This window comes from Brachycentrus maculatus, unplaced genomic scaffold (assembly GCF_059751285.1).
Source record: "Brachycentrus maculatus isolate JH-2025_06_01 unplaced genomic scaffold, ASM5975128v1 h1tg000637l, whole genome shotgun sequence".
NCBI classification, from domain to species: domain Eukaryota; kingdom Metazoa; phylum Arthropoda; class Insecta; order Trichoptera; family Brachycentridae; genus Brachycentrus; species Brachycentrus maculatus.
Genome location: NW_028281373.1, coordinates 101,673 through 128,493, shown reverse-complemented (window position 1 = coordinate 128,493; position 26,821 = coordinate 101,673). Strand labels below are relative to the sequence as shown.

The following is a 26,821-nucleotide window of genomic DNA, read 5'->3' as shown; positions in this document are numbered from 1 at the left end:
GCACGCAAAGAGCTCTTCGAAGAACCATACAACGATCAAATTGAAATTATTTTTTAAGTGTTGTATGTCTTGCGCTTTCGCACAAAGATCTCGTATAGGCAAAGCGGAGAATCATGGTAGTGCAAGTTTAAGCTTACTCGAGGCTCGCGCTTAATACCCGCGCTGTTCGTGCGGGTTTTCCGTTTCCCGCAAGGCATCGGACCCTCCTTTTTTACCACGATGTTAGAATAATACATGTCACATCCTCTTACTGCGCTGTGGTGGCCGCGATGCGGACTAGGCAAGACCGCTCGGTCTCACGCGACTCGGGAGGCGCCAAACAGAGCGGATAGTTGCGCGGGCCGGGTAAACAATGCTTTCCAGCCTCGCGGGTAGTGGTAGCGAGTAGCGAGTAGCGAATAGCCGTATTGTTCCGTTAATTAATACCGACCATTTTTAATGTAGTCACCCGTTAGTATGGTTATGCGACCTAAACGGAATTATGCGTCGGGTACGCCGCAGGCAGGACCCCACGCTGTCACGCTGGTCACTGATTACTACCTTCGTACTTTCACTTCTTTGTGCTAAATGTACTTCGCTAGATCTAGCTTGTTTGAAAAACCTATACAAAATGAAAAAAGTAATAACGTCAAATTGGAGGTTGCGTTATTTTCGTAATTTTTAGTATAGGTGAAGGTTGAGTATGTTTGAAACTTCCTGTAATAGAAAAAGGTACTATAAACATAAATCAATTTATAGGTAATAAATTACCAAACGTCAAGCTGACGTTTCTTGAATCAACGAAAGCTTAGAGAAGCGCAGGAATCCTTGAAGTTTCTACTTATTGTTGTTGAGAATTTCGTTTATCGACGAATCGGGTTATGTTTATAATATAAATTTTCAGTACAAAAGATACAAAACGGCGACATTAAAAAAAATACTGTTTCAAAGGGATGAAAGTAGTGTGCAGGGGGTTAGGTTCTAATTTATTTATTATTTTTTAAAGAATTTTGTATTGTTGGTCGGTAACGCTTATTGTTATTAAACATTCGTTCCCGGTTAAAACCTCTCTGAAAATAATAAGTAGAATAAATAGGGAAACCAAAATAAATTCCATTTAAATGTAAATTATTGTTCAGAACGTTTCTCGCTCAAATATGAAACATCTCAAATATCGCTAGAAATTTTGTTTGTTCTAATGAAGGTTTCCTTAAATCGGCCCTCGAGACCTCTGCGTGCTTTATATAAAGCCTATTAATTAACAAGCCGGCAATTCAATTAGTGGTTCATGGCGCAAATAACTCAATAAACTACCCCTGCTTGAGTTACTCGAGTTAATAAATATCCACTAATTAGACTTTATAATTAAAAGGTTTATTTTGCCCCATTAAACATTTCTAAACGATACCCTTCGATACATGACGACCGTTGCTATAAATACGTATTACTTAGTTTCTTTTACTACAATTATTATTTTTGTGATTACAAAGTTAAGAACCTGCCGATTTTAACTTAACTCTTTTGTTTGTTTTTATACTCGCGACTAATTACGTTACTATTTCAGTATATGTACTTTAAATTCTGCAATTAATATTAAGTATCAACGTTGGAAATTGAAAATGTTTTCTGTGATATTTTGTCACAGTATGAATGATTTTTTTTCTGTCTAAATCGGATCATATTTATGTATGGTGTGTGTGTTGCATTTCATGGGATTCAGATAAAATTTCAATCATCCAAAAAAGTAAGGCTTCATTTTTACTTCAACTTTTACGTATTTTTACTGTTTTTTATTGTGAGCGGACACTTTATATTATAGAGATGTACAAGCAGTGAGCAGTGACATAACATCAAGATCTAGGCAAAAATAAGTTCCAGTAGCGTGGTTTGAGTGGGATTTCAGCTTGAATGTTGGCATAATGTGCTCCTCGATGCTGTTTGGATTCTTCCCCGATAGATGTGTATTGAGCAGCTCGTTTCTGTTGCAGAGGTGACGATAGGTTACCGCGGCGGGCTGCCGCAGCTGACGGTGCCGCTGCCCAGCCGGCGCGAGCGCTGCCGCTTCACGCTGCGGCCGCTCGGGCACACGGTGGGCGACCTGCTGGCCATGCTGCGCGCCGAGGACCGCGGCATCGACCGCGCGCAGGTCACCAACGCGAGCGGCGTGCGCCTCGCCTCCTCCGACACCGTCGAGTCGCTGCTCGAGGAGGACTTCAGGCTCGTCGTCAACGACATCGATTACTACGTCAAGACACCCAAGCAGGTATACGACACGTCGTGCTTCGTTACCTGCATCTTCCATGTTCTCTCCCTAGATCCTTCCTTCCAGGTCCTTCCTTCCTCCCATTGCGATGTTCCGCGGAGTATAGTCGGTGAATGGTCGTCAGCGTTTTTCCGGGGCGCCGGAATCCTCGGGGTTTGAAGAAGAGAAATAAGGGGTTAATGTTCTCAGGTGGCATTCCAAAGACATTTCCATCTTCTCCGCTTCCGGACTTCAGTATGAGGGGCTACTGGGTTCTTCTCCTCGCGTCCTCATTCCTGACGAAGTCATACCACTTTACACCCAGTATTCGCCTCAGGCATCTTTTTTTTAAACTTTCCAGTTTTCTCGTACCTACCTTATTATTTGCTTTTTATAATGGAAACATGAAACGACCAGCTGATTGCTTATAGTTTTTTTTGTTACTATAAGCTGATAACTGAAACCAATTAAATGTATCCGCTGTTAAAATAAGTATTATTGAAAGATTTAGTGTACTTGTGATAATGTGTGTGTGTGTGTGTGTGTGTGTGCGCGTGTAGGCACATTTATAATAATGTACACATGTTATATACACGCATACTTATTTTGAGTCGGAAATAAGGTAATAAATATTTTCCCAAGGAAAAAATAAATTATTAAATTACAACTTAACTGTTGAGATAGTTTCAACCGGGATTATAGGAGTCGCGAAAGGTCGCGAAAAGTTAAAAAGGTTCGGAAACAATGTGCGTACCTACTTACTACAAATATAACATCGCCTGCTCCACCTTCTTCCCTTAATAATGTAGTTGATAGCTTTATTATGTGTAGGCACTGAATTTACAAGTGTAGGAAGACGAAATTCGTGTAAAATAATAGCGGTTCATTTTTTTGTAAATATCTTTTTTGACCTGTTTTTGTTTTTTTTTAATAACAAATACTGAAATAAAATAGAGTAGCAAAATCAATGTAAGATCTTATTTATGTGGAAGATATGGGATTCGATAATAATAAATTATTATTTAATTTGCAGTATTTTTATCCAAGCTTTTTGATGTAGGTTGAGATATCAATTAAAATCTTTCCACAAAAAAACTCACTAATCCGCAAATTTAATTTGAGTGAGCCAAGTTGTGGTTTTGTGGTTAATGTCGCGGACTTTGAATCACAGGCTCAAGGTTCAACCCTCACACTACCACAACTTGGTTCTTGTCATCAAACACAAGCCGCTTAAGTCTTCCAGAAAAGGGCGTTGAATTAAAGTATACATCGCTCACTCCTTTCAACAACTTCATATATCAAAAATCGTCAATTTTCGGTTGTGCATGTTTTCGGAATGCCCAGAAAATGTTATATATCCCAGCTAGAGCGGCATACGGGCAGAAAGTGTTGTTAATGCATTTTAATGAAAAGGTATTGTTTAATTATTTTTTAAATATACTAAATATTTTTTAAATGGAGATAAAACATTCAGGTTTTACCTAAAAAGATCTGTTGCATAGTAAAAAGTTTAATAAGTGGCTTGATATTTATTTTTAATACATTCTATTATATTTTTAAACTTTAAAAACGATCTCCTGAAAAATCAAGTTTTTTTTTATAGGTATATGACGTTGTTGAAAGGAGAGTGACATAAAAATGACAATGACAGCATAAAAATGCTTTTTTTTTTCAAAGAAAAAAAGGGAATGTGATCATTACGTGAAAACACTGTGAACTCATTTTTGGTCGTTGAACAGAGAACATTAATGATTTCATCTTGAAGTAAATATAATATCGTTGATGAAAATAATGGGTACAATTTTCAAGAAATCTACTCACTTTCGGAATGTCATGACTCGTGACTGATTTAGATTCTCTTCCACACTTCTACTAAAATAGACTTCCTTCCAACGGACTGGTTAATGTTGATGCACATTTCTACATCCCATCTGAGTTGTGTCTATCATAATGAGTCCGGCATGTGGTAGGAAGAAAGGAGATATGAACACACTACACACGCATCGCTCGCATACGGGTGTTTATGCCGTGTTACCGCCCTAAGGCCTATACGAATACACAAATACAAAACCTGCGTCTGTACTTGTCTTCTATTAACTACCAAACTACGTTTTGTGTGATGGATGTTTTTGACAGATTTCTTTCTGATGCGGTATGTTTTCTTGTAGACGCGAGTCGTCGCATGTCACAGGTTCGCCATCCCTCGCGTAAACTAAGTTTGTTCGTTCTATTTAACATCATAATCACGGGTACCCATGGGGAACCTCATTTGTTACCGACTACTTTTACTAATCACGACTTTCTTAGTAGAAGTGTGGAAGAGATACTCTTTAAGAAAGTTTCACTAATTCGAGCTAAATTGTCATTCGAGTGAGATATACGCGTAGTACCTACGATTATATACAAGAATCACAAAAGTATTTGTAGCCCATAATATTATTTACAATGAATTTTATGCCTTTGAAATTGCTTTCTTTGATTACACACAGCTGAAAAAAAAATCATTAAAATCGGTAGTAACCAATATGCCACGTTATGTTATGTGCTCCTTTTTAAAAAAGGATTTTCTTAAGCTTTAGAAAAACATTCAAGAAAGGATTTTGTTATTTGTGTGGCCTTGTCCTAAAGTCACCTTAGGAACCAGGCATAATTATTACTCTATATTCGTGAAATTTAACATAAATAAAGGTTCTTACCTATATAGCTTAACGGTATGGGGTTTGATTTATGTTAAATCCGGCGTTTGTTAGTAAATGGAAACCTCATTTCTACATTACGAAATACACAAAGCCCGTTTTGTCCACGGCGCAGGGACAATGGTTGTCTGATGTCTCTAGTACCGACATGACATGGACTTGATATCCACCCGTAATAAGACGGGCGATCCCGCTGTACCATCGTTATATAATTATTTTTCACTTTGTAAAAACAAAATGCAAAATATTGATCTGTAAGCTTAATAATTATGTCTATGATTAGTCAAATTTCTGCGCAAATCTTGACGTAATTTATTGAGAGAATGTTATAGCGAGTATTTCTCTTTTTTCTACAACGCATTTCCTTCTCGCCAATCCCACATAACATAATATACATTTATGGTATGAATCAAAATTATCATGAAAAAAATTGCTGATAAGTTTCATGCAAATAGTAAGACACGTGAAACTCAATATTCAAAGTAAATGTAGTAGAAATACACAGTACACACATACTACATACCTACCAATAAAACTAATTAAAATTATTTGAATACATAAAAAAATAATAAAAAATAATTCAAAAATACATACTTTAAAGGATAAGTGTATATTTAGAACACGCGTATTTTTTTTAAATAGATATAAAAATCGTTATAATGAATTAATATTCCTTGATGAAATTTGCGATTGCTATTGTATATTGATATTAATTGAATTTACAATAAGATTTTAGAATTACCCCCCTATTTAAGTTCTGTATTGGTATGTTAATATAAATTGAATTTACAAAAGGATTTTAAAATTAGGTCAAATGTGTACATAAACCTCGTATTTAATTTTCAGTAGGTACGTATTTTGTTTTACGGAAACCGCTTACCTGGTCTTAAAACGTAATTACGGTCGGAGTTTGTAGGGACCGTTGTGTTTCATCTCAAAATCTGGTAAAGATCATACACATACATACACCTTCCATGAAATTTGAATATTTTAACGATTTGTAAAATTTTATGTTAATAATATAAGATATATAGGAAGTATGGGTTTATTTAACTACGATTTTTCGAGATCCGCCTTTCGTACATCCTCCGCCTATACATACCGCTCGCGGACGACCCAAGTTTTTTATTAAATTTTTAGGAGAGCTGTGGAAAAACGTATTTCGGCCTCTCAGCTAAAAGATCAAATCCAAAACGGCAGCGGTAAATGATTATTCGCAGCTTACTGGCTCGGCGCCGGCGTCGACCCGTTTCATTTAGTGCTAGGTGCTATAATATTATAATCCCGATTTTTCCATTTGTATTGCGCCTTTCATGTTTTAAAAAAAGCTTCCGACCCTTGCTTCATACCAAATCGTTAATACGTGATAATAAATATAGATTTTAAGTTCAAATTAAATAATATAGTTGGAATCAACTTTAAGTAGGTACATCCTCATTATTTATTGTAAAAGCGGTACATAAATTTATCTCCATATTATTGCATTTATTGTAATTAGACCAAACACTATATAAGTTATATTTTAATTTGTTTTTTTTAATACATATATTTTTATAGTTTTTAACTATTCATTTGGCATTGTATTATTATTCATTTTATTTTTAATTTAAAAATAAAACTAGTATAAAAATAAAAATGGGACTATAAAAGGAAGATTAAAAATATTTTTACTTTTTAATACCACATTTAAAAAACGGTTAAAACACTGAAAGATGTGAAAAATCACGCGAGTCGTAATGATCAAACATGAGTAAAATAATTTTAATCACCTACATACTTGTATATCAAAGGGGAATACTGCCTTGCAAAAGTACTCAATATGACCTACAATAAATTTTTTTTTACACAAGTAGACATGTCGATGCAACGCATATGTGTTGAAATGGGACACATGTTACATCACACTTTATTATCAGTAACAAAGTATATTTAAAAATAAATTATCCTACATTATCTTACACAGTTTTGTTACTTTTTGAAGTATTGCAGTTTTCGCATTGATGTATTAAAGCTAGGATTGGTAATTTCAGGAACGTCTAAGCAACGAAGAATTAGAAAGGCTAAGCGATGTTCGGAATCTTGTGAACCAACTGTATGCAGCTCTCAATGTAGGAGAACACCAACTGCGCCAGGAGCGGAGCCTGCGCACCAAACTAGAGACCCTACGCCACGAGCTCATGCCACTGGAAGAGGTACGTAATGGTTACCAAGTCAGAGTATTATTCCAAGTCTGAAGATGTTGTGAAGATGAAGAAATAATAAATACAATAAAACACCTAAACAGACATTTTAATAAACTGAAATATGAATTTATCTAAAATAAATAAAACATAATTATTTTTAGTCTTAGAATCAGGAATGTGAAATATTATTCGACCTATCTTTCCGATTTGTCTTTTCAAGTTTTTTTTTATATTATTTTTAATTTAAATGTTTTAAATGTAACCATCTTATATTGTTAAAAAGAATTGTACAATTTAGCTAAAAAGAACAACTCAACGATAGAATAAAAATTTTAAAATATTTTATTAATGCTTTACGGATTGAAAACGATTTTGAAAAAAAATTACTTTGGCATCGAAGTTTGACATTGCCAATACTCGCATTGAAAATTACTTGATATACGATAAGATAATTAAAATTTTTAACAAAATCATTATGGCTGCAATTAATCTATCTTCATACTAAATATCTATGCAGTCCGCTTCAGTCAGTTTTGTCCGCCTCCGTAGTGTGATGGTTAGCGTGTTAAGCCACCGTGCTGGAGGTCCCGGGTTCAATTCATAGGGGAGGGGGTGAAAATAAATTTGAGTGATTTTAGACTCAAATATTTATTTAATATTACCCTGGACTAGTCCCTGAAGAGCAGGTGTGATTGATTATCTTGCCTTCATGAAAGTAGCAATTGAGATAACACTGCGTCAATACCATGCAGTGCCCTTTGCACCATTGGGTGCAGATAAGTGTTAGATAAAGAAGAAGATGTTGGAACGGTTTTTTTTTTAAATAAACTTATACAAACATTTACTATTAATTTGAATATAGTATTAAAATTGATTGATTCAGAAACGAGCGGAATTAGAAATGGTGGCGGTGCGTCGTACGACCACGCTGACGTGGGCCGGCCTGGGGATGATGGGCGTGCAGTTCGGGGTGCTGGCACGCCTCACCTGGTGGGAGTACTCCTGGGACATCATGGAGCCTGTCACCTACTTTGTCACATACGGAACTGCCATGGCTGCTTACGCTTACTTTGTTCTCACTAAGCAGGTACTCTTAAGTATCTTATTGTGCCCTATGCGACAACTTTCTGCATCTGAATACAAAATGCAACCATATCATTTACTCGCTTCTCTCGGAGATCTTTTGTAAATGCCTGATCACAATGCGTAAATTAGGATATCAAATTAAAACATTATATACTACTTATTTCATAAATATATTATTCATGTGATAAATGATTGTCTATTAAATAAGTATTTTATTTTTAAATTAATGATTTGAGATTTAAAATCTAAACTTAATTTAACTTTTGTGAATTTTTAATATTTTCTTGGACTCAACAATTTTTATTTATTTATTGATTGTGTAAAAAGAAGAGGTGCATATGTACTTTAAAAAAAAGCATTTAATGTTTTATATTTTTTGTCTAAACTAAATATATTTTTTTATATTTTGACAGGAGTACTTCCTTCCTGATGTGAAGGATCGCCAGCATCTCATAACATTACATAAACAAGCTAAGAAGCTTGGACTAGATGTGGACCGCTACAATACTCTTAAAAATCAGGTTATTTTTTTGTTACTAAATTATTAATGGCCAAAAAAACTTTTTAATTAAGTCTAATGTACATCATATACTTCAGAGTAAACTGATGTGTTCCAAAATTTTGCATATATTCAGTTTATTTAGGCATCTTGTAACACCTCTAATGAAAAAACGAAGGCATTTTTGCTTTTTTATTATCATTATTTCACCTAATTACTAAGCAGTTATACGTATATGTACGTATTGTTCAGTCTTTGATTTCATGATCATCATTTTCCCGATCTTTAAATGTTTTCTCCTTGAGGAACTAGTATACATGGCAGTGTTCAAGCAACAGAAGCTAGTACGAGGGCATGTATGCAACTTGAGTGGCGTAACCTTTGCTGTTATTCTTTATTTTTCACATTATTTCTGCTCCTTTTCCTTCACTAAAAAGCTTTAATATCCTTCACCCTGAGCTCTTCTATCTATGTCTTCATTATACCTTCAAATATATACCACTTCTCAGATTGGAGTGTAGGACTTACAACCTTGCCTTAGTATAATTAACAACCAAGTTGATATTGTGTCAAGTCCATCTTGAATTTCAATATTTAACACTTGGCATGTCAACATAGATGAAGAAGAATATGGAACTCTGGGTATTTACAGGGCTCACGACCTGTATTATGCTGGTTAAGTGATCACTACCCACTTGTAACATGTGAAATAGCTCCTAAGTGGAGAATCCAAAATTTGTGAACAAGTATTTGGACACATTCAAAATATTGTTCAATATTTAAACTAATTTTTATAAACGAGTGTAGTATCAATTCACTCAACCATATTATTACAATTATATTGTGACAAGTTACTAACACAAACAAGAATTTTGTCACAAGGTTATTAAAATGGTTGAGAACTGGAAGGTGACTTTATTTCTTAAATTCTAATATATTTATTTATTTATTTTATCGAGACGTTTTTTAGCTTACATTCATGACTCAGATCCAATTAAATATCAAGTTATATCAACTCATTAAGGGGATAATCAGAGATCGGAAAAATGTAATGGAAATAAACCTGTCAATAATTGAACACATTGTTTCTTTCTCCAGATAAACAAGGTGGAAACGGATTTAAGAAGTCTTCGTGATCCGCTGCAGATACATCTTCCTCCTTCGTATACTGGTAAACTCGGTGAAATTGATGATTTGACTGACAAGAAAAAATCTCCCTTAGCAATGTTAAAATCATTCATAGACAGTAGTAAGAAAGTAAAAAGTTCCACTACATAATACGTGCCTCAACTCAATATTTGACTATAAAGTTACTTTTCAAACTTTTGGAGTTTGATTTTTAATATTAAAAATAATAAACGTTGGCTTAATCCATAAACTGTCGTACATTTGGGCTCACTTTACAGGAGTATAAATTAATTATCTGTACCTATGGATTTAATTATTTTCTTATTTTTACCAAAGGTTTATAAATCAACCGTTGAATTATAATGATTGAATCCGAAAATTCATTTCACTGTATTGTTGAACATCACAGAAAAAGTGAATTGATAGAATTGATCAATTACAGGTGATGATTAAATTGTAATCTTTCACTTTCTCTTGTGATGAAGCCTAGATGATTTTGGATTATTGGATTACTGGCCGACAAAAACATTTGTTGTTTTAAAAGAATAACAATTATGAGACATTAATGGGAATGTTAAGCGATGCTTTTTTTTCTTCATATTTATAGGGACATTTGTATGTGTGCCTGTTAATAAATGGATTGTAAGTGTGTTAAAACATTTGCAGTAAGTCTTTAATATTTATTTGAAACATTATGTTCTCCTTGTCTATGATTGATGACACCGACATCCATATCTCGAATTATAGTAATCCTACTAATGCATTACTTCGACACTATTTCTAGATCCAATTGTATCACGTGTTACGTAAACAATGGTCATTGAATATGTAATGACCCGCACAAACATTAATTGTCGAAACATCATTTATGGATACTTATACTTAAATATTGCTCAATAAGAAAAATTATACACATGTAATTTTATATTATATCAGCCTAGTCAAAATTATAAATATTCGTTTTTGTTCTAATATTTACATAATAATATTTAACCCTAGATCACTAATTTTTACATCATTTTATCACTATGTGAGTTTGGCTATTGAGCAAAAAATCTCAGTAATCATGTTGCATACAAAATAGACTGCATCACGGGCACTGGCGTGTCAATTCAGGATAAGTCAGAAGAATACAGGCTGCTTAAATCTTGTTTTAAGCACTGCATTTATAAACGAAGATAGATGTGTCTGTATTTTTGTATGAGTTTAGTGATCCGGGGTTTTTACACATTATATGTGTATACCTCGATGCAAATATTCATCTAGAGTTGAAATGCCATTGGGTCCTCTAGTTCTACCGAAAGCACTGTTAATAAATCATTTTTAGCACTTCTTTTAGAATCTTCTTTTAGAATTCTTAAATTAGATTTTCCATCTCAAAATATATTTAAATTCTTCGCTATTTGTAAACAATTTACACTACTCTATACATAAGCAAAGCATTTTGATAAAACATAAGACTTCGATAATATTTCAATGATTTGTTAAATAATATATTAAAACTAGTTACATACTTATTTGGATTTATAATTTTTTTACTAATCTTCGGTTTTTACTTTGTTCATCTTTGATGTTTTTGAAATGTTTATATGTACAGCCTTCTACTAAAAAGAAGACATTATTTTTGTATCATATATATTTATGTTGTTTTATAGAAATATGCATATTGAATGACTTGGAAAATGAATAAATTCATTAGTGGATACATTTAAAAAAATTATCATAAAGTCTGATATTCTCAAATTTGAAAAAAGTGTTATTGTTAACATACTGTGGTTAAGTCTGAAAACCAATATAAAAATATATTATCTGGATTTTTCTTGGCAAAAATTACTTAGTTTTTTATTCCAATGAAGCCTCCTACAGTTATAGGTTATACTTTCTTCCTGCAAAGAAAAATTTACAAATAAGATGCCAAAAAACTAATCATAAATTCAGCTTAAAATACTCTCTTTTCAGGTAGGTTTCCACTTTAAATATATAAATAATGTACTTAAAGATATAGTCTATACAAATTTCTAAATATGAATAATATAGCAAGTGAAATATGAATTATTTAGCTATTTCATTAATCTTTTATAAATTTCAATGAAATCAGAAGTAATTTAAGTATTTTTTTGAAAAAAGGATTATTTACTACATAGTTTTTGATGATGAAAAATGATTTCCAATTATCATCATATATCTGAATTTCTTAAATAAAATAAACACTTATCCATTCTACTTTCAAGCGGTATTTTTTTCTATTTATAATTGTTTAATTGTATAGATATCTGCAAGTTAGTAAAATTTTGTTCAAACTATATGTATTTTCAATTTATATTAATAACACATATTTAGTATTCCCAATAAACATTTGCTAATGTATTTTTTTTGCTTCTATCAATATGATATAGTCAAGGTTGTATGCGATTATGTTATTATATCCCACTCAAATTTATCGTACTGTTTTACATAATAATAAAAAATTAAAACATGTAAATAAATATCTTGAACAAAATAAAGGTTTGCAAAACTAAATCACTAGATTATTTAATGAAATTTTGATTGTTTTTTAACTGACTTACCACATTGATAATTGATTTTTTTTAAAGATTTTTTGTGTGCCTAGTCAATCTCAACAGTTAATAAAACAATATTAATATCAATTATAAATTAAATATATGTAAATATATTGTAAATAAATATAAACTCTTTAAGGCACAAGCCACGCACAATTTTTCGCCATATTATCTAAGATATTGCCTTCTGTAGTGAATTAGATTAAATTTTTAGATCTAGTAAGCCATGCACAAAATTGGGAAAATGGTTTATGCTTTCGATTGTGATTCGAGCCTTTAATTTAAATGCAATAACTCAATGTAAAGGGTTCGATAAGCGCAGTTAAATTTATTCACATTAATATTTGTCATACCACATCTTAAATTATTATTTTTTTAAAGAAACTAATAATAAGAGTGATGAACACTCTATGATTTTAAACACAGTTTATTATTCATATGTGTATATGTATGGTTTATAAATATATATATACATATATAAACATACAGTGACTACATTTCTGAGAGTGGAAAGCCACTGAGCATATTGATTTACATCCTATCTTAAAAATAATTCTCATTTTGGAGAAACAATTTTCGGTTGTTTAGAATCTCATTTCACCGATAAGAATAGAAACTTTTATTTAATTATTTATTTCATTTAAATGTATTACATATAACTAAAATTCTATTATTATTAAAAATTTCTTTTTTATTATTATTTTATCAAATAAACAACACTGCTTTTTTAGGTAATTAGAATATATTTGTTAAACCTGTGACTAATTGTACACATAATACATAGTCCATTATGCCTAAAAGGTCTTCTTTATTTGTGATTTTTTTATTATTTTTTTTTATTTTATGACATCTAATCTTATTGTATGTATAATATCAAATATTATGTATCTCGTAGTACCTAAAATTAATTACCTCTATGTAAAACTTCTAAAATTCTTCCTGCCTTGAAAATTGTACTGCTTATAATCTATATGTGAATTTTGACTTGGAAAAATCTATTATAAATTAAGAGTAATGGGATTAATTTCATATTAAAATTTCAATATCTATTAAAATATGTTGGTATTTTTGCATGTTGATCATTTTGGGAATTATTTCCTACCAAAAGCCTAAAAAAGTTATTAACTAGAGCTATGAAATATGAAAATGATTTATTTATTAATTATATCCATGAGAATTGTTAACTTGTTTTTTTTTTATTTACGAGATACCCTAGAAAACATTTCATCAATGATTAACAGTGACCAGGAATACTTGAAAATTATGTTTATACATGGAAATTACTTCATTGTTTCAGTAATTATTTTAGTTGTGTTATTTTCAATACACATTTGCTAACAAATGTATTAAAGTGACAAATGTCAAATCTCTTCCGCTGTACCGAATCCTAATGCTAAGTTAGATCACATTCGATGTATTTGGGAGAGTACTGCCAAGTCTCTAGCAACACGCATGTAGCGATGATATTGACAATTTTTTTAGAGTTTTTTTATCCCAACTTTATTGCAAAAATCTGAGTTTAATGCAAAAAATGCATTCCCTTCTCAAATACTTAGTTCATGCTCTTTGGGGCTCAAGGTGTTGTATGGCAATGTTGTGCCGCTTTGAAATGTTATTATTTTCCTAGATGTCTTATCATTATAATGACTTAAAGAAAAAAAAAATTATAACCCATTGTTACATAGTTGTAAAAAATATTCAATATGGTTGTTTTATGAGATAAAAACTATTTACACCTATTTCTGTAAGTTCTTTGTGTCAAATTGTGCAAATTATGAATGTTATTAGTTTTTAATGTTTAATGTGGCATATTTTAATTTCAACTGTTAAAAGACAAAAGGGTATAAGTCACATTTTTGTAATTTATGGGAGATAACAAAGAATTGTATTAATAAGCGCAGCATATTAATTATTATTTTACAATCATGAACTTTCATTCCATTCATAAGACACTCACTGTGATGCAGGGGGGCGGAGGACTGACGCCACACGGGTCTATTATCTGGTCATTGTGATTCATGGTTACTACCTTCTTCCCTGTCTGCCCACAAGTCTCTAAAAATTGCTCACTCCTTTAGAAAACTAAATACAGTGAAACCTCTATCTATCGTTCCTCGAATAATCGTTTTCCCGGATGTGTCGTTTATTTCTTCTATCCCGAATTAATTTAATACTTGACTAAACCGCATCCATCGTTTCTGTATCACCATTTACCGCATTTATCGTTCAAATTTAGCTGCATATTTGATACATTTTGTCTGTTTTTTTCACATTCTTTTAAATTTTCTTACATTCAACGGCAACTTATGGAATAGAAACTATCGAAAGCTTGTGTAACCGACAGCAGGAGAGGTCGATATTGATGAAAAGGAGCCACTGCCTGTACCTGCATTTCCAGAAGCGTGCACACTCTTTGAAAGAAAACTTTCAACAACGCACATTCAATAACCGATACTGAAAAAAATACTATTTGCAAAGCCGAGAATATACTTTTGACTTAAGAAAATAAAACATTTAAAAAAACAAAAGTACTTTTTTAAATTCAGGTTTGCATTTTTTTTCAATAAATACATTTGCATCTGAAACATGTATTCTTCTTAGAATTTTAGCCTACGAATGGTTATGCAGATTGGGAGGACGGTATCTTTACTCGGTCGTATCTATTTGCGTATTGACCTCTTAATCCCGCATTCAAAGTTTATTTTAATAGGTCCCTTTAAAAACGATAGATAGAGGTTTCGCTGTAATGATAAAAATGTCATCTGTATAATGTTGGTTATGTATAATTTGGCTGTAATATCCTTTTACCTTTTCCTAGTTGATTTGGTTCAATAAAAGTAACATATTTCTACAGGGTGTTTTAAAAATTGTGACCATGCCAAAAATATTCAATGAAATTGAATATTTTTTATATATCTTCTCAAGTGATTTTATGAAATTTGTTTGTGAAAAAAAAACTATTCATCTTTTTTCTAATAATTAAGTTAGTTTATGTGTGGCAGTGGTTATTGTTTATCTCTCAAGTATTGTAATGAGTTGATTTTTACTAATTTTCTTGTTTTTCATACACTGTTATCTACTTGCACTGATGTAATAATACCTATACTGTATATCCTAAAAGATCTGCTATTCCTTTCTTCCATTATTCAGTAAGATTATAATTCTTCTTACTAACTATTTTTCATATAAATGTAAACATTTCTGTACTTGCAAACTACTTATTAAACCTACCTATTGGTTTTAGCATGTAAGCTTAATACATACCTAAATAACAATTTTTCTTCATCTTCATTTAGTATGAGATTTTGTATCCATGAACACCGATGATTTAACATATTTGGGTTGTTTTATAGTTTTTAATGATAGGATTGCTATGATTGATATTGTACATTGTTTATAAGATGTTCTTAAACACCATGTTTATATTGTAAATTTGCATTGACTAACATAAAATGTAATACATAATACAGTTTTCAAAATAGTTTAAATGAAATATTATTTTGTTAAGGGCCTCACAATTGATGTCGCAATTTCCCGGCATATTTCCGGATTATTTAATTGTGAATAGACATCGCTTGTGTTATTTTTACTGACAGGACTGACTATGACTGTTTTTCTTGTGTTCTTTGTAAAATGTTAATCGAATTATAAATAATATTTTTGTCTATCCACTTTTTAATTAATAGGATTTTTAAAGTAAATATACAAATTAAAATTTTATTTTGCAATCATGTTTTAAGAATTGCATTTGAGTTTAATTTTAAAACAAAAGATGTAAAAGGTACTTGTAATATGTTTATGCAATACGGCTTCACATAAAAAAATTGAATATTTGGATTTTGTAGAATTGATCATCATATCTGAATTACCGGGGCCCTGTTCATCGTAAATAATTAGTTTTATTATATGTACTATGAAGGATGCTGATTTCAGCACTCGAGGGAAATGTGTTTGAATGCTATTAAATAAATACCTCTTAATGAAGCTTTAGTTTCATTTATCTTTTACCCACTGACCGATATTTTCACCCAGGATATGTTATACAGAGTGTCGGTGTCAGCAGATGTATTAACTAGTTAGCTACCTCAGAACTGGTGATAATCTCTACCAAGATAATTCTCCACCATTTGTCCCCGATATGTCATTTTTATTCCCAGTGTAGTCTCGAAACCCAGAAAAACTCCCGATAGATAGGTTTATTGTTTATGCCTGAAAATATGAAAATGTAAGAGTGTAAATTTCTTCTCTGAAGAAAAATATTCAGTCCTGTGAAATATCTTCGCCTCAACGAATGTAAACTTTTTTTTTATTAAAATAATATTATTTGAAATGTCTTTGAAGATGTCAACCGAGGCTCGAGTGGGGACACTGCATACTGCCATCGAGCTCTTTTTAGTAATGTTTTATGTCAGGGGTTTTTCTCACGAGGTGCAGATTGGTGACCTTTTTTTTGGATTGAATAAAAATTAACCGTTTCAGGTGCATAACTCCGGTTACTTATGTTGCTAAATAAACAGTTAATAGTAAATAAACAGTTTTCATGTTTCTTTTAAGTATTTTTTATTTATTATTTGGAACATAATACAATTACGATTCATTCTTTTACCTAACATAATTTGAACAAACTAAACATCAGTTCACTGGAAAATAAATAGGACAATAAATTATCTTCAAAATATAATGTAGAATGTATATTGAAATAAAATAAATTGCGGACCTTTTGAAATAACTTTATCGGGACAGTGATAAAGTAGAAAATACTTTCCTTCTAGTTATTCCTATCTAGTCCTTTAACTACCGACTACCGTGTTTTTTTAATTCTTCATCGATGGCTTCTCCCGGTGATGGTACTTTAGTTCCGAAAGGAATAATGTCGATAGATTGAACATGCGCTCTCACAGATTTTCCGGGTGGAAAATGAATGGATTCTTCGCCTAAATTAGTGAAAATGGTTCCACCCAAGTTTTTATCTCCAGAACCTCCGAATGTAATTTCTGTATCTCCTCCGGGCTGAGAATATATTCCGTTGTGTTTATTTATATCACCATTATGATCTTCATCTATAAACCCTCCCGAAGGTGGTGGTCCGATAGGTTTTGCTGATCCCCCTGATGGAGATTCTAGTCCACTGGGACCCGTCTCATCCACGATAATCGGTCTATCTTTTCCACTTTCTTGGTCATATCCACCACCTGGTCTTGAAAATCCTGATTCGCTAGAAGAACCCGGTTTTGACCCTGAAATGGCAAATATTCATTTGATCAGAGTTGAAAAAAGGCATTGTCATAAAATTAAAATAAAACACTGTGTTAGTGTTAGCTCGCGTAGTTGTTGCACGGCAGCAAACAAAGAATGTTTCGAACATATAGTACTTTTTGGTTATTCTTTTTATAAGCATTTCGTTAGATTACTCTTTAAATTCAACTCAATTTTTAATAAGTTAGAACAATATTTATTATGGTTTCAAACCTTTTAATATTTTTGAATGGTTTGAAACCATAAAATAAACATTTATGCAAGTTTATTTACTATCAATTCTATTGACATTTTGGGTTCTTTTAAATACGAATGCATATGGTAAATATTATAATATACTACCTTCTCCTTTTACAGGCTTGTTAGGGAAATTTCCTCCAGATTGACTCGCTCCAAATATATCTTCATCATCTACATTAATAAATGAAACTCCTCCATCTGGTTTATATTCACCACTATTTGGTCTTTTATCTTTGTCAATATCGCTGGGTCTTGTAATAATACCCGGTCTTCCCGGCTTCCCATTTGGTTTGCCTCCCGGTTTGAATCCGTTTCCAGAGGTATCGGGTTTGGGCTTAGCCGCTCCAAATATATCGTCATCGTCATCACTGGACCCCGCAACCGGCCTGTTTTCATACTCGTTACTCGATCCGCTCGGCCTACTTGTCGGCCTCGTAAACGGCCTATCTCCTGCGGGCCTTCCGCCCGGTCTCCCTCCTGGCCTTCCGCCGGGCCTTCCGCCTGGCCGGCTTCCGGGTCGTCCTCCGGGTCGTCCTCCGGGTCGCCCACTGGGCCTTCCTCCGGGTCTCGCGGTAGGTCTGAAACCGTTCGAGCCCTCTGCATGGCCGCTAGATTCGGAGCTACCTACCGGTCGGCCCGGTCTTCCGTCACTTCCGGGGCGCTTATCCGGTCTACTACCGCCAGTCGGTCCTATCGGCTTGGGTGCACCAAAAATATCATCATCATCATCCCCCGAAATTGGTATAGGTTTATCGCTTCCGGAATAATCCGGTTTCACATTTTCCGAACTTCCACTGACCGGTTTATTGCTGTCCGTCGGTATTTTGTTTGGTTTTCCAAAAAAGTCATCTTCGTCCCCGTCACCGTTTTCATTTCCGCCAGAGCTGCTGGGTCTTTCTCCGCTCTGTCCTCCGAAGCCTGACTCTCCGGACGTGGTAGGCCTGGATCCTGGTTTCTTAGAATCGGATCCGAAACCTGTTCCCTCTTGGCTTCCTGATCCGAATTGTGGTTTATTGTTAAACAAATCGTCTCCGTCACCATCACCTCCACTAGACGGAGGAACCGGTTTTCGATTATTTTTTGGAGGTTTTACGTGGCCCGACGCTGCCGACCCTTCTGGCCTTCCAAAAATATCATCGTCTCTGTCGCTCGGCACGAATGCATCCGTGGGAGGGAAGGGCTTGTTAAGTGTCGGATCTCTGTAATCTGGCAAAACTGGGAAAAATGAAGGTATGAAAGGATCTTTACTATTCTTAATCACCCTGTAACCGATACCGGGCCCGGCAATATAATGGACAGTTCTGAAAAACATACATATTAATTAATCATTTATGATATAACTCCATTACGAGTAGAGTAATTATAATAATTTCAACCACACCTCTGAACTCCTTTGTCATCGAGAAAACTGTATGATCCTCTCACGTTCCCACTCGCATCACTACTCTCTGTCCTTCTCTGGTCTGGACCCGCAGAAATGAATCTAAAATTATGACATTTATTTTGTATTTATTATATTACTTCAAAGCTCACCATAATTTATCCCAAACAACTCGAATAATCGAAAAAATAAATCTATTATGTATACGAATGTGTATGTCTTTTTCTCATTCTCTCCTTTTTATATCTTTCTTTTCTCTCCTGTAACGAAATGTGCCAAATAAACGTGACGTGTCCTTGAAATTTTACTATCAATTCTCGTCCAATTATCGAATCGTTAAGAAGCCTAAGAAGTTTCATTTCGAAAATTTGAAAATAAAATTAATTCTGTACTTTCTCTGTTCGGATATTTCACATACGATTTAATTTTTAAAAAAAATCTACTGTGGAGTGATAAATGATAAAATATCGTTTTACGTTTTAATAATCATACACTTTGTATAATAATAAATATACGGGTGTCCCTAGAACTATAATACAAATAAATCATACCTGTAAGATCCATCCAGACCTCTCTGTACTGACGTGTGTCCTCTTTGTTTTTTTTCTCCCCTTACTAAAGGTCCGTTATAAAAAAGCGGTCCAATAGATCCGGGATTGGAATCTGGGAAAGCTGTTTTAACGTGGAAACCGGTGTCTTTACCCGCGATGTATTCTACGTTGTGTCTTTCTCCAATATCATCCACAAAAGAGTATCTTCCTAAAAATATGTCACGATTGATTAACGATTTTGTACCGAAAAAAAAACATTCGCATGTATCTCACCGATTTGACTAAATTGTAATGTTTATTAGAAAATGTGTAATATTTGATATTTGTTCGTTTCTAAGAAGACTTCAAACCCTTATCCGCACCCCAATGGTGCATAAGGCACTGCAAAACATAAACGCAGTTTTATCTTGATCGTTAACACATGAAGAAAAGGTGATCAGCCCTCCGCTTCAGGTACCAGTCCAAGGTAATATTTAATAAATAAATATATCCCTAGGAATCGACTTCCAGAACGATAGCCGAGCGTGCCGACCATTACACTACGGAGGTGGACGAATCTAAGAAGACTGTCCGTGATTTTTTTCTGTACTAAATATCTCATATTGTATTGTATGTATTTGCACCTGTAACATCTCCCCGTCTGTTTGCATCTTCTTGTTTTTCGTATGTTGACGTCTTGAATCCGAAGGAATAGCTCGGATCCTCATTAGGATCGAAATAAGGATCGTCCTTGTTTCCTATCGGCCCCCTAGGCCTCTGGTCCAAGTCCATCTTTCGGTGAATGTGTGGTCCTCGGGCGCGAAATCTATTTTTACATTTAAAAAAATATGAAAGAAATTAGCTTAAGGAACAAGATAGATTTGGCTATGAATTGATTAAATAAAACGTATTTCTACCAATACATTAAATAGTGAATTGATTACAGATGTTTTTTTAAATAGTCAATTCGTCAATTAATTGAAATATGAATTTTTAAATAGTTAATTTATCGGTAATTTTTAAATACGTAACCCTAAAAATAAAACTATCACCAGAGATAAATCAACTTGAAACTTTTAATTGCAAAATAAATCTAACCAAATCTCCAGACACGAAACAAATTGAAAAGATACCTATTGATTATTTATATATTTATAAATATGTATATATATATATATATATATATATATATATATATATATATATATATATATATATATATATATATATATATATATATATATATATATATATATATATATATATATATATATATATATATATATATGTATATGTGTATATATATATATTTATATATATATATATATATATATATATATATATATATATATATATATATATATATATATATATATATATATATATATATATATATATATATATATATATATATATATATATATATATATATATTTATATGTATATATATATGTATGTGTATGGTTTACCCTCTTGGTCCAGCAGTATAGATAGTTTCCTTGATGACGGCATCTGTAGGGTCTCTGGAACCAAACCTTCCCCTCACGACGCCAGCTCGGTCTCCTTGCGCGAGGTGGTAGGACGCGCCGCGGTCTTTGTTATTATACCTGTTACAATAAAACAAAAACAATCATATGCCCTTATTATTAACAAACTAAAGGATTGTCATTTTATTATTTTAAGCACAGCAATTAAATTTTTCAACGCAAATTTAATTTTTTTTTTTAAATTTCCGAACCGGAACATGTTACTATTAAACACGAATCCGAGTGATTAAGGTTTTTTAAAATCTCAACAGGCAATTTTTTTTTTTTAAAATAGGCACAACCCTTAAAGCCTTTTTTTAGAGGTTTATCTGCAGGTAGGTAATAAGGATGGGGAAAGTAGATGTGAAAATATAACAACACAACACAAATACTCAGCCCAATTAAAAATAAATCTTTCTTGAATTTATTTTGCAATTGGCGTGAATAAAACCCGCGACGCCAGGTTCGCAGTCGAGCGTCTACCACGACGCCTGTCTGTAGCAATATTAATAATAAAAAAACTAGTTTTAACTTGATTCTGATTTCAATCGACACATTTGAATAAGTAATACATATTTAAAAGCACCAACCTTACCAATCTTATAATCTAACCTACTGTAACAAAAATTATCAATTTTTCCATATTCAATGTAGATGTTTAAAAAAAACTTTTCGATACATCCAATTGTCACTATTGACAACGGATTGGAACGCAATTCGGATTTTAGTAGTAACGCATTCCTACATATGGGTTATTGGCTGTAACAAACGTAATACAAAAATTGTATTTTTGTATTACGTTAGAATCCTTAGAAACCCATACCCTTATACCCTGTACTGTGACTATTTATTTTGTATACGCACACACAGGCCATGCCTTTGTGGAATCTTTTTTGTATTCATTTTTATATTTTATTAATATTTTTTTTATAATTGAATTTATGCTATGTAATGCAAAAGAATTTAAAATAAAGAAAAAAAATGTAATATAAAATACCAAAGAAAATGGTTCAGAATCTAATCACGTATATATTTTAACTATATTATAAAATGAAGGTGTGTACCCGAAATCGAAGGATCCGTCGGTGTTAACATTATTGAAGTCTCCGTCGTCCGCAGCGGCCTTAGGGGGAGCTTGCGCGGACGCTGCTAGGGACATACCCAGCACCAGGGCTAGCGGCAGCACACCCATACTTCCAGAGGCTGTGGGAAAATACAAACTTGAAGGCTCCATTGCATTCCATTATCTCTTGATTCAACGAGGCGCTTTCCATTCAACCATTACCTTGTCATAAATATATGAACCGTTAAACTATCAAATGTTATCATCTACCAGAATTTTTAGTTGAACAATGTGGATATAACAAATTACCGCGTTATTAATGAGTATTTTCATGGAAATGTTACTAGCATACGCGGGAACAATGAGCTGATCTGTAGAGATACGACAGAGATTTGCGGATAAACGTGGAAACATATGGGTACAATTTATCGACGGTAATAAAATATTTGATTAACTGGTTAGCGCTAGTCACTGACTCGCATTCATTGTTGTATATAATATTATTTGAGAAGCCCATTCTTTACACTTATTATTTTATATGCAAATATCCATAAAAAGGAATCATAGACTACAACATAATTGGGTGATCTATAGTTATAGGGTGTTTAAAAGTCAGTTTAAAAATTTATACATAGAATCAGTAAAACATACTAATACAGATAGTTTTGTTTTGGACTGGCTTTCTTTATGTAATTTTACATGTATTGCACAGCCCAAATAACATGCTTTATATTGTTAGTACGATTGAAATAAAAATAAAAAATCACAAAAGCATGTAAATTGTATACAGAACAGTGTAAAATACACTTGTTTATTAATATTTATATATATTGAAAAGTATATTTTTTAACGGTCTTTGCACGCTTCTGTCTGGAATGTATTCACCATGGATAAATATTTAGTAATTATTTCATGCAGTAACATAAAATATTTTGGTAATATAGGACACTTTACAAAGTAGCATTATTGAATAGCGACACCCTGTATTCTCTTTAAAAGAAATGTTCTTAATTCGTAGAAAACGGTTGCTTGTATCCCCCTTATTGATATTACGTAAGTGACAAAACAGGATAATTCATTTTATGCTAAAAAAATTAAGCATTGCTTGGCTGAAATTATAATGAAATGATAACGCATTCTCAATATAGTTCGAGTAACTTTTATTTTATTTTTATTCGATTAAATGGAAATAAAAAATCAGTGTCATTAACTTCCAATATGGATCGGCAAAATCGCTAGAAATAAAAGTTTAGAATTATATTAAAATTATTATTTATTTACATGTTATTTTATACTTTGATATAATAAACGAAATTCATACAATAAACGATCATATGAACATTGCATCAATTTGAGCAGTATTCTATACTCCAATGTGTACATATAAAGTTCAGTATAAGTAGTAGAGTTAAAATACTCTTACATTCGGATTTGAATCCGGGATATCTACGACAGTAGTTAAAACACTCTAACCACTGCACTATAGAGGCGGCCAAAAAAGTTTCACAGTTAAAATATACTACATGAATTTAAATATGACATTGAAAATCTATTAATTTTAATCCTGAAAAAATACTTACTACTTTTAAAACTAAAACTAAAACGTTACTATGACCAAGACCAACCAGCTGAAACAACATGAAAACTTGACAGATTGTAATCTGGGTGTGTTCTTTAAATATATTTTTTAAATATTAATATTCTCTAAAGTGTTTCAAAATTTAAGGTAAATTTATGTCCATTTAAAACATTTACACCATCATTCCCTTTTCTACACTAATATAATTTTTATAATAATTTTCTCGAGTAAATTATCGTCACTCCATTTCCGCCAATACAGACAGTATTTAAAAACATTCCATTAATTATTTACGGTCTATTTGTAACTTGTAACGTAAGCAAATCCAAAATATCGAGCGAAAAAAACCTATAACTTTTATCAAAGTTCTTTAATGCTATTGATAAATAGCATTCAAGATATATATACCTTTTTGGTTTCCTCACCAAATTTGACGGAAAAAAACATGAAACCAATTATGATATCACATCGTTTGTCGTTTAGGGAGTTCGTTTATGTCTCATAACCTTAATCTTTATTTTTAAACTTATTTCAAGAATGTGTCCATTATTCGATCTACATAATTGTGTTTATGTTGAGTTACGCGCTTTATGTAACTATTACGACTGAATTAATTATAATTAACCTTGTCGAGTAAAACAGAATACACGTAATGACTTAACGCGATAGCAACGTGACGGAAAGAGGATATATTTTTATAGTATTTAGATATTAATCTCAAAAACTCCACAACGGAACAATGAAACCTTGTCTCTTCTACTTAATTACATTATTATGTCTGTACCAAGTACCTACCCACTCCTAAGTTCAGTGTATATTACAAATATTTAAAATATAATTTATAATGAACCTAAATACAATATTAACTCCATATAATGATTAGCTACCGTGCTGGAGGTCCCGGGTTCGATTCCCATGGAGGGGTTGAGTTGAAAATAAATATTAGTAATTTTACACTCCAATATTTATTTAATCCCTGAAGTCTAGTCCCTGAAGCGCAGAATTGATCAGTTTGGCTCTATGTAAGTAACAATAAAAATAACACTGCGTCAATACGACGCAGTGCCTTATGCACCTTTGGGTGCGGACAAGGGTTAGAAAAAGAAGAAATACAAACTGAGTACCAAATAGCTGTTGGTAGTTCATCAAGGTTAGTGACACCTTAGCGTTTCCCACGAGTAGAACATAGGTAGGTACTCTAAAAAAAATCCTCTATTGTTCATCAAAATTGGTTAACGATGAATATGGGGATTTTGATATGTTCATCTTGATATTATCAGCGCTGAGATCATTCAACATCGTAAGTCGACATTGATACGTATTGCGTCCTTCGTTTCGTGCAATTTGTCTTTGACTTGAGCTTTAATCTTTCTCTTTTCCCCCCTTTTCTCCCTCCTACCCCTTCATCCAGGAATTTTTACAAATGTGGAATCTAAACATTACAAGTACTTTTGTTATACTGGTATATGTGTATAACTTGATGAAACTGTTTGGTTAAATTTATAAATATAATAAAATAAAATAAAATAGACTTAATAAGCAATGCCTTTATTTTCAATACTATATATAATATTTATAATAAATATTTACAAGACTTCTATCGTAATGTCAACAAGTTATTTAATAACATCGATTGATATTTTATCCCGTGTTTATAGAAAATAAAAGTAATGGTTTATATTTTTATCGCAATTTTTTTACCGATAATTTTTTTTTAACTACATTATTTATTTATTAATTTTTTACCAAAAGCAAGATTCAAGTTTGCACGTTGTCAGGAACTACGTAGTAATATTTGTTTTTAATTCCAAAACTACTTACTTATTAAGATTTCTTATTATATAGGAACTTAATCACAAATTTGCACCATTTGTTGAAGAAATCACTAATGCGTTCAAGATTTGAAACACTTTGATCACTTTACTACCAAACTTTAGTATCCATCACATTTCCAAACTAACACTGGTTATAAACATTTTAGTTTTAATGAAACAAATTAGCCCTAGCTTCGAAAATACGACACGAAGTAGCACTTTATTTCCTGACTACCAGTGTCCGTTCGTATACGTAATGTGGTGTGCTCGTTCGTCGTTGGATCAACTGTTTCGGAACGTCTATTGTTTAGACTTTTATACGTGTTATTTGTGGGGATACAAAAATGCCGAATCCTTCGGAATTTACGCTAGCAGAATCCCCTCCACGTGACCCTGGTGCTGACGTATCGGTCTGCCTCTACGCTGCACTAACCCTTAGTGGCTGGGCGACGTCATACAAGCACAATATTTTACATTATAGTAAAACAATACCTGTGTCTATATCGGATACATCATAAACATAACGCTCACTCCTTTCAAGAACGTCATAAATAAAAAATCTTCAATTTTCAGTTGTGCATGTTTTCGGAATGCCCAGAAAATGTACTATATCCCAGCAAAAGCGGCATAATTTTAACTTAATATTTACCCGCTACAGGGCCGAAAGTGTTTTTATTGCATTTTGAAGAAAAGGTATTGTTTAACTTTTTTTTAAAATAAACTAAATAGCTTTCAAATGTAGAAAAAACCTTCAGGTTTTACTTAAAAAGATCTGTTGCACAGTAAAAAGTTCAGTAAGTTGCTTGATATTTATTTTTAATACATTGTATTATATTTTTAAACTTAAAAAACGTTCTCCTGAAAAATCTAGTTTTTTGATTTATGACGTTCTTGAAAGGAGTGAGCTATAAGTGCACTAGTGCACATATTCTAAAGTATTGCATCCCTAAGGATGCTAAGCTAACTTAGTCAACTTAATTTTTATTTCATTTTATGTAAGTAGCTTAGTCATGACTCATTAGCACTCGTACATAACAAAATATTCACCCTATACATAC

General features: G+C 32.5%; 3 protein-coding genes across 5 annotated transcripts in view; 1 reads left to right on the top strand and 2 right to left on the bottom strand.

Annotated features, from left to right (window-relative positions):
• The window catches only part of jv (javelin), a 56,307-nt gene extending 56,071 nt beyond the window's left edge, over positions 1 to 236 (bottom strand). Inside the window, exon 1 of the mRNA XM_088274169.1 lies at positions 138 to 236. Within this exon, the coding sequence (XP_088130295.1) occupies positions 138 to 236 (99 nt within the window). The remainder of the gene's footprint in view (positions 1 to 137) is intronic.
• Positions 1 to 16,352, top strand: part of MCU (mitochondrial calcium uniporter) — an 86,081-nt gene extending 69,729 nt beyond the window's left edge. For 2 of the 3 annotated variants that reach the window (XM_088274173.1, XM_088274175.1), the window contains exons 3-7: positions 1,968 to 2,242; positions 6,948 to 7,109; positions 7,984 to 8,187; positions 8,600 to 8,707; positions 9,784 to 16,352. In XM_088274173.1, the coding sequence (XP_088130299.1) occupies positions 1,968 to 2,242; positions 6,948 to 7,109; positions 7,984 to 8,187; positions 8,600 to 8,707; positions 9,784 to 9,963 (929 nt within the window). In that variant the 3' untranslated portion in view covers positions 9,964 to 16,352. The remainder of the gene's footprint in view (positions 1 to 1,967; positions 2,243 to 6,947; positions 7,110 to 7,983; positions 8,188 to 8,599; positions 8,708 to 9,783) is intronic. The other variant, XM_088274174.1, reaches the window with a different exon arrangement.
• Positions 16,353 to 16,917: 565 nt separating this feature from the next.
• On the bottom strand, positions 16,918 to 22,504 carry Cpr73D (Cuticular protein 73D). The gene is made up of 7 exons (XM_088274166.1): positions 22,372 to 22,504; positions 21,251 to 21,388; positions 20,426 to 20,607; positions 19,803 to 20,010; positions 19,252 to 19,353; positions 17,973 to 19,171; positions 16,918 to 17,611 (listed from the first exon to the last, which is right to left on the bottom strand). Exons 1-7 carry the CDS (start codon positions 22,497 to 22,499, stop codon positions 17,169 to 17,171), a joined length of 2,400 nt encoding a protein of 799 aa, XP_088130292.1. The 5' UTR covers positions 22,500 to 22,504; the 3' UTR covers positions 16,918 to 17,168.
• Positions 22,505 to 26,821: the final 4,317 nt, after the last annotated feature.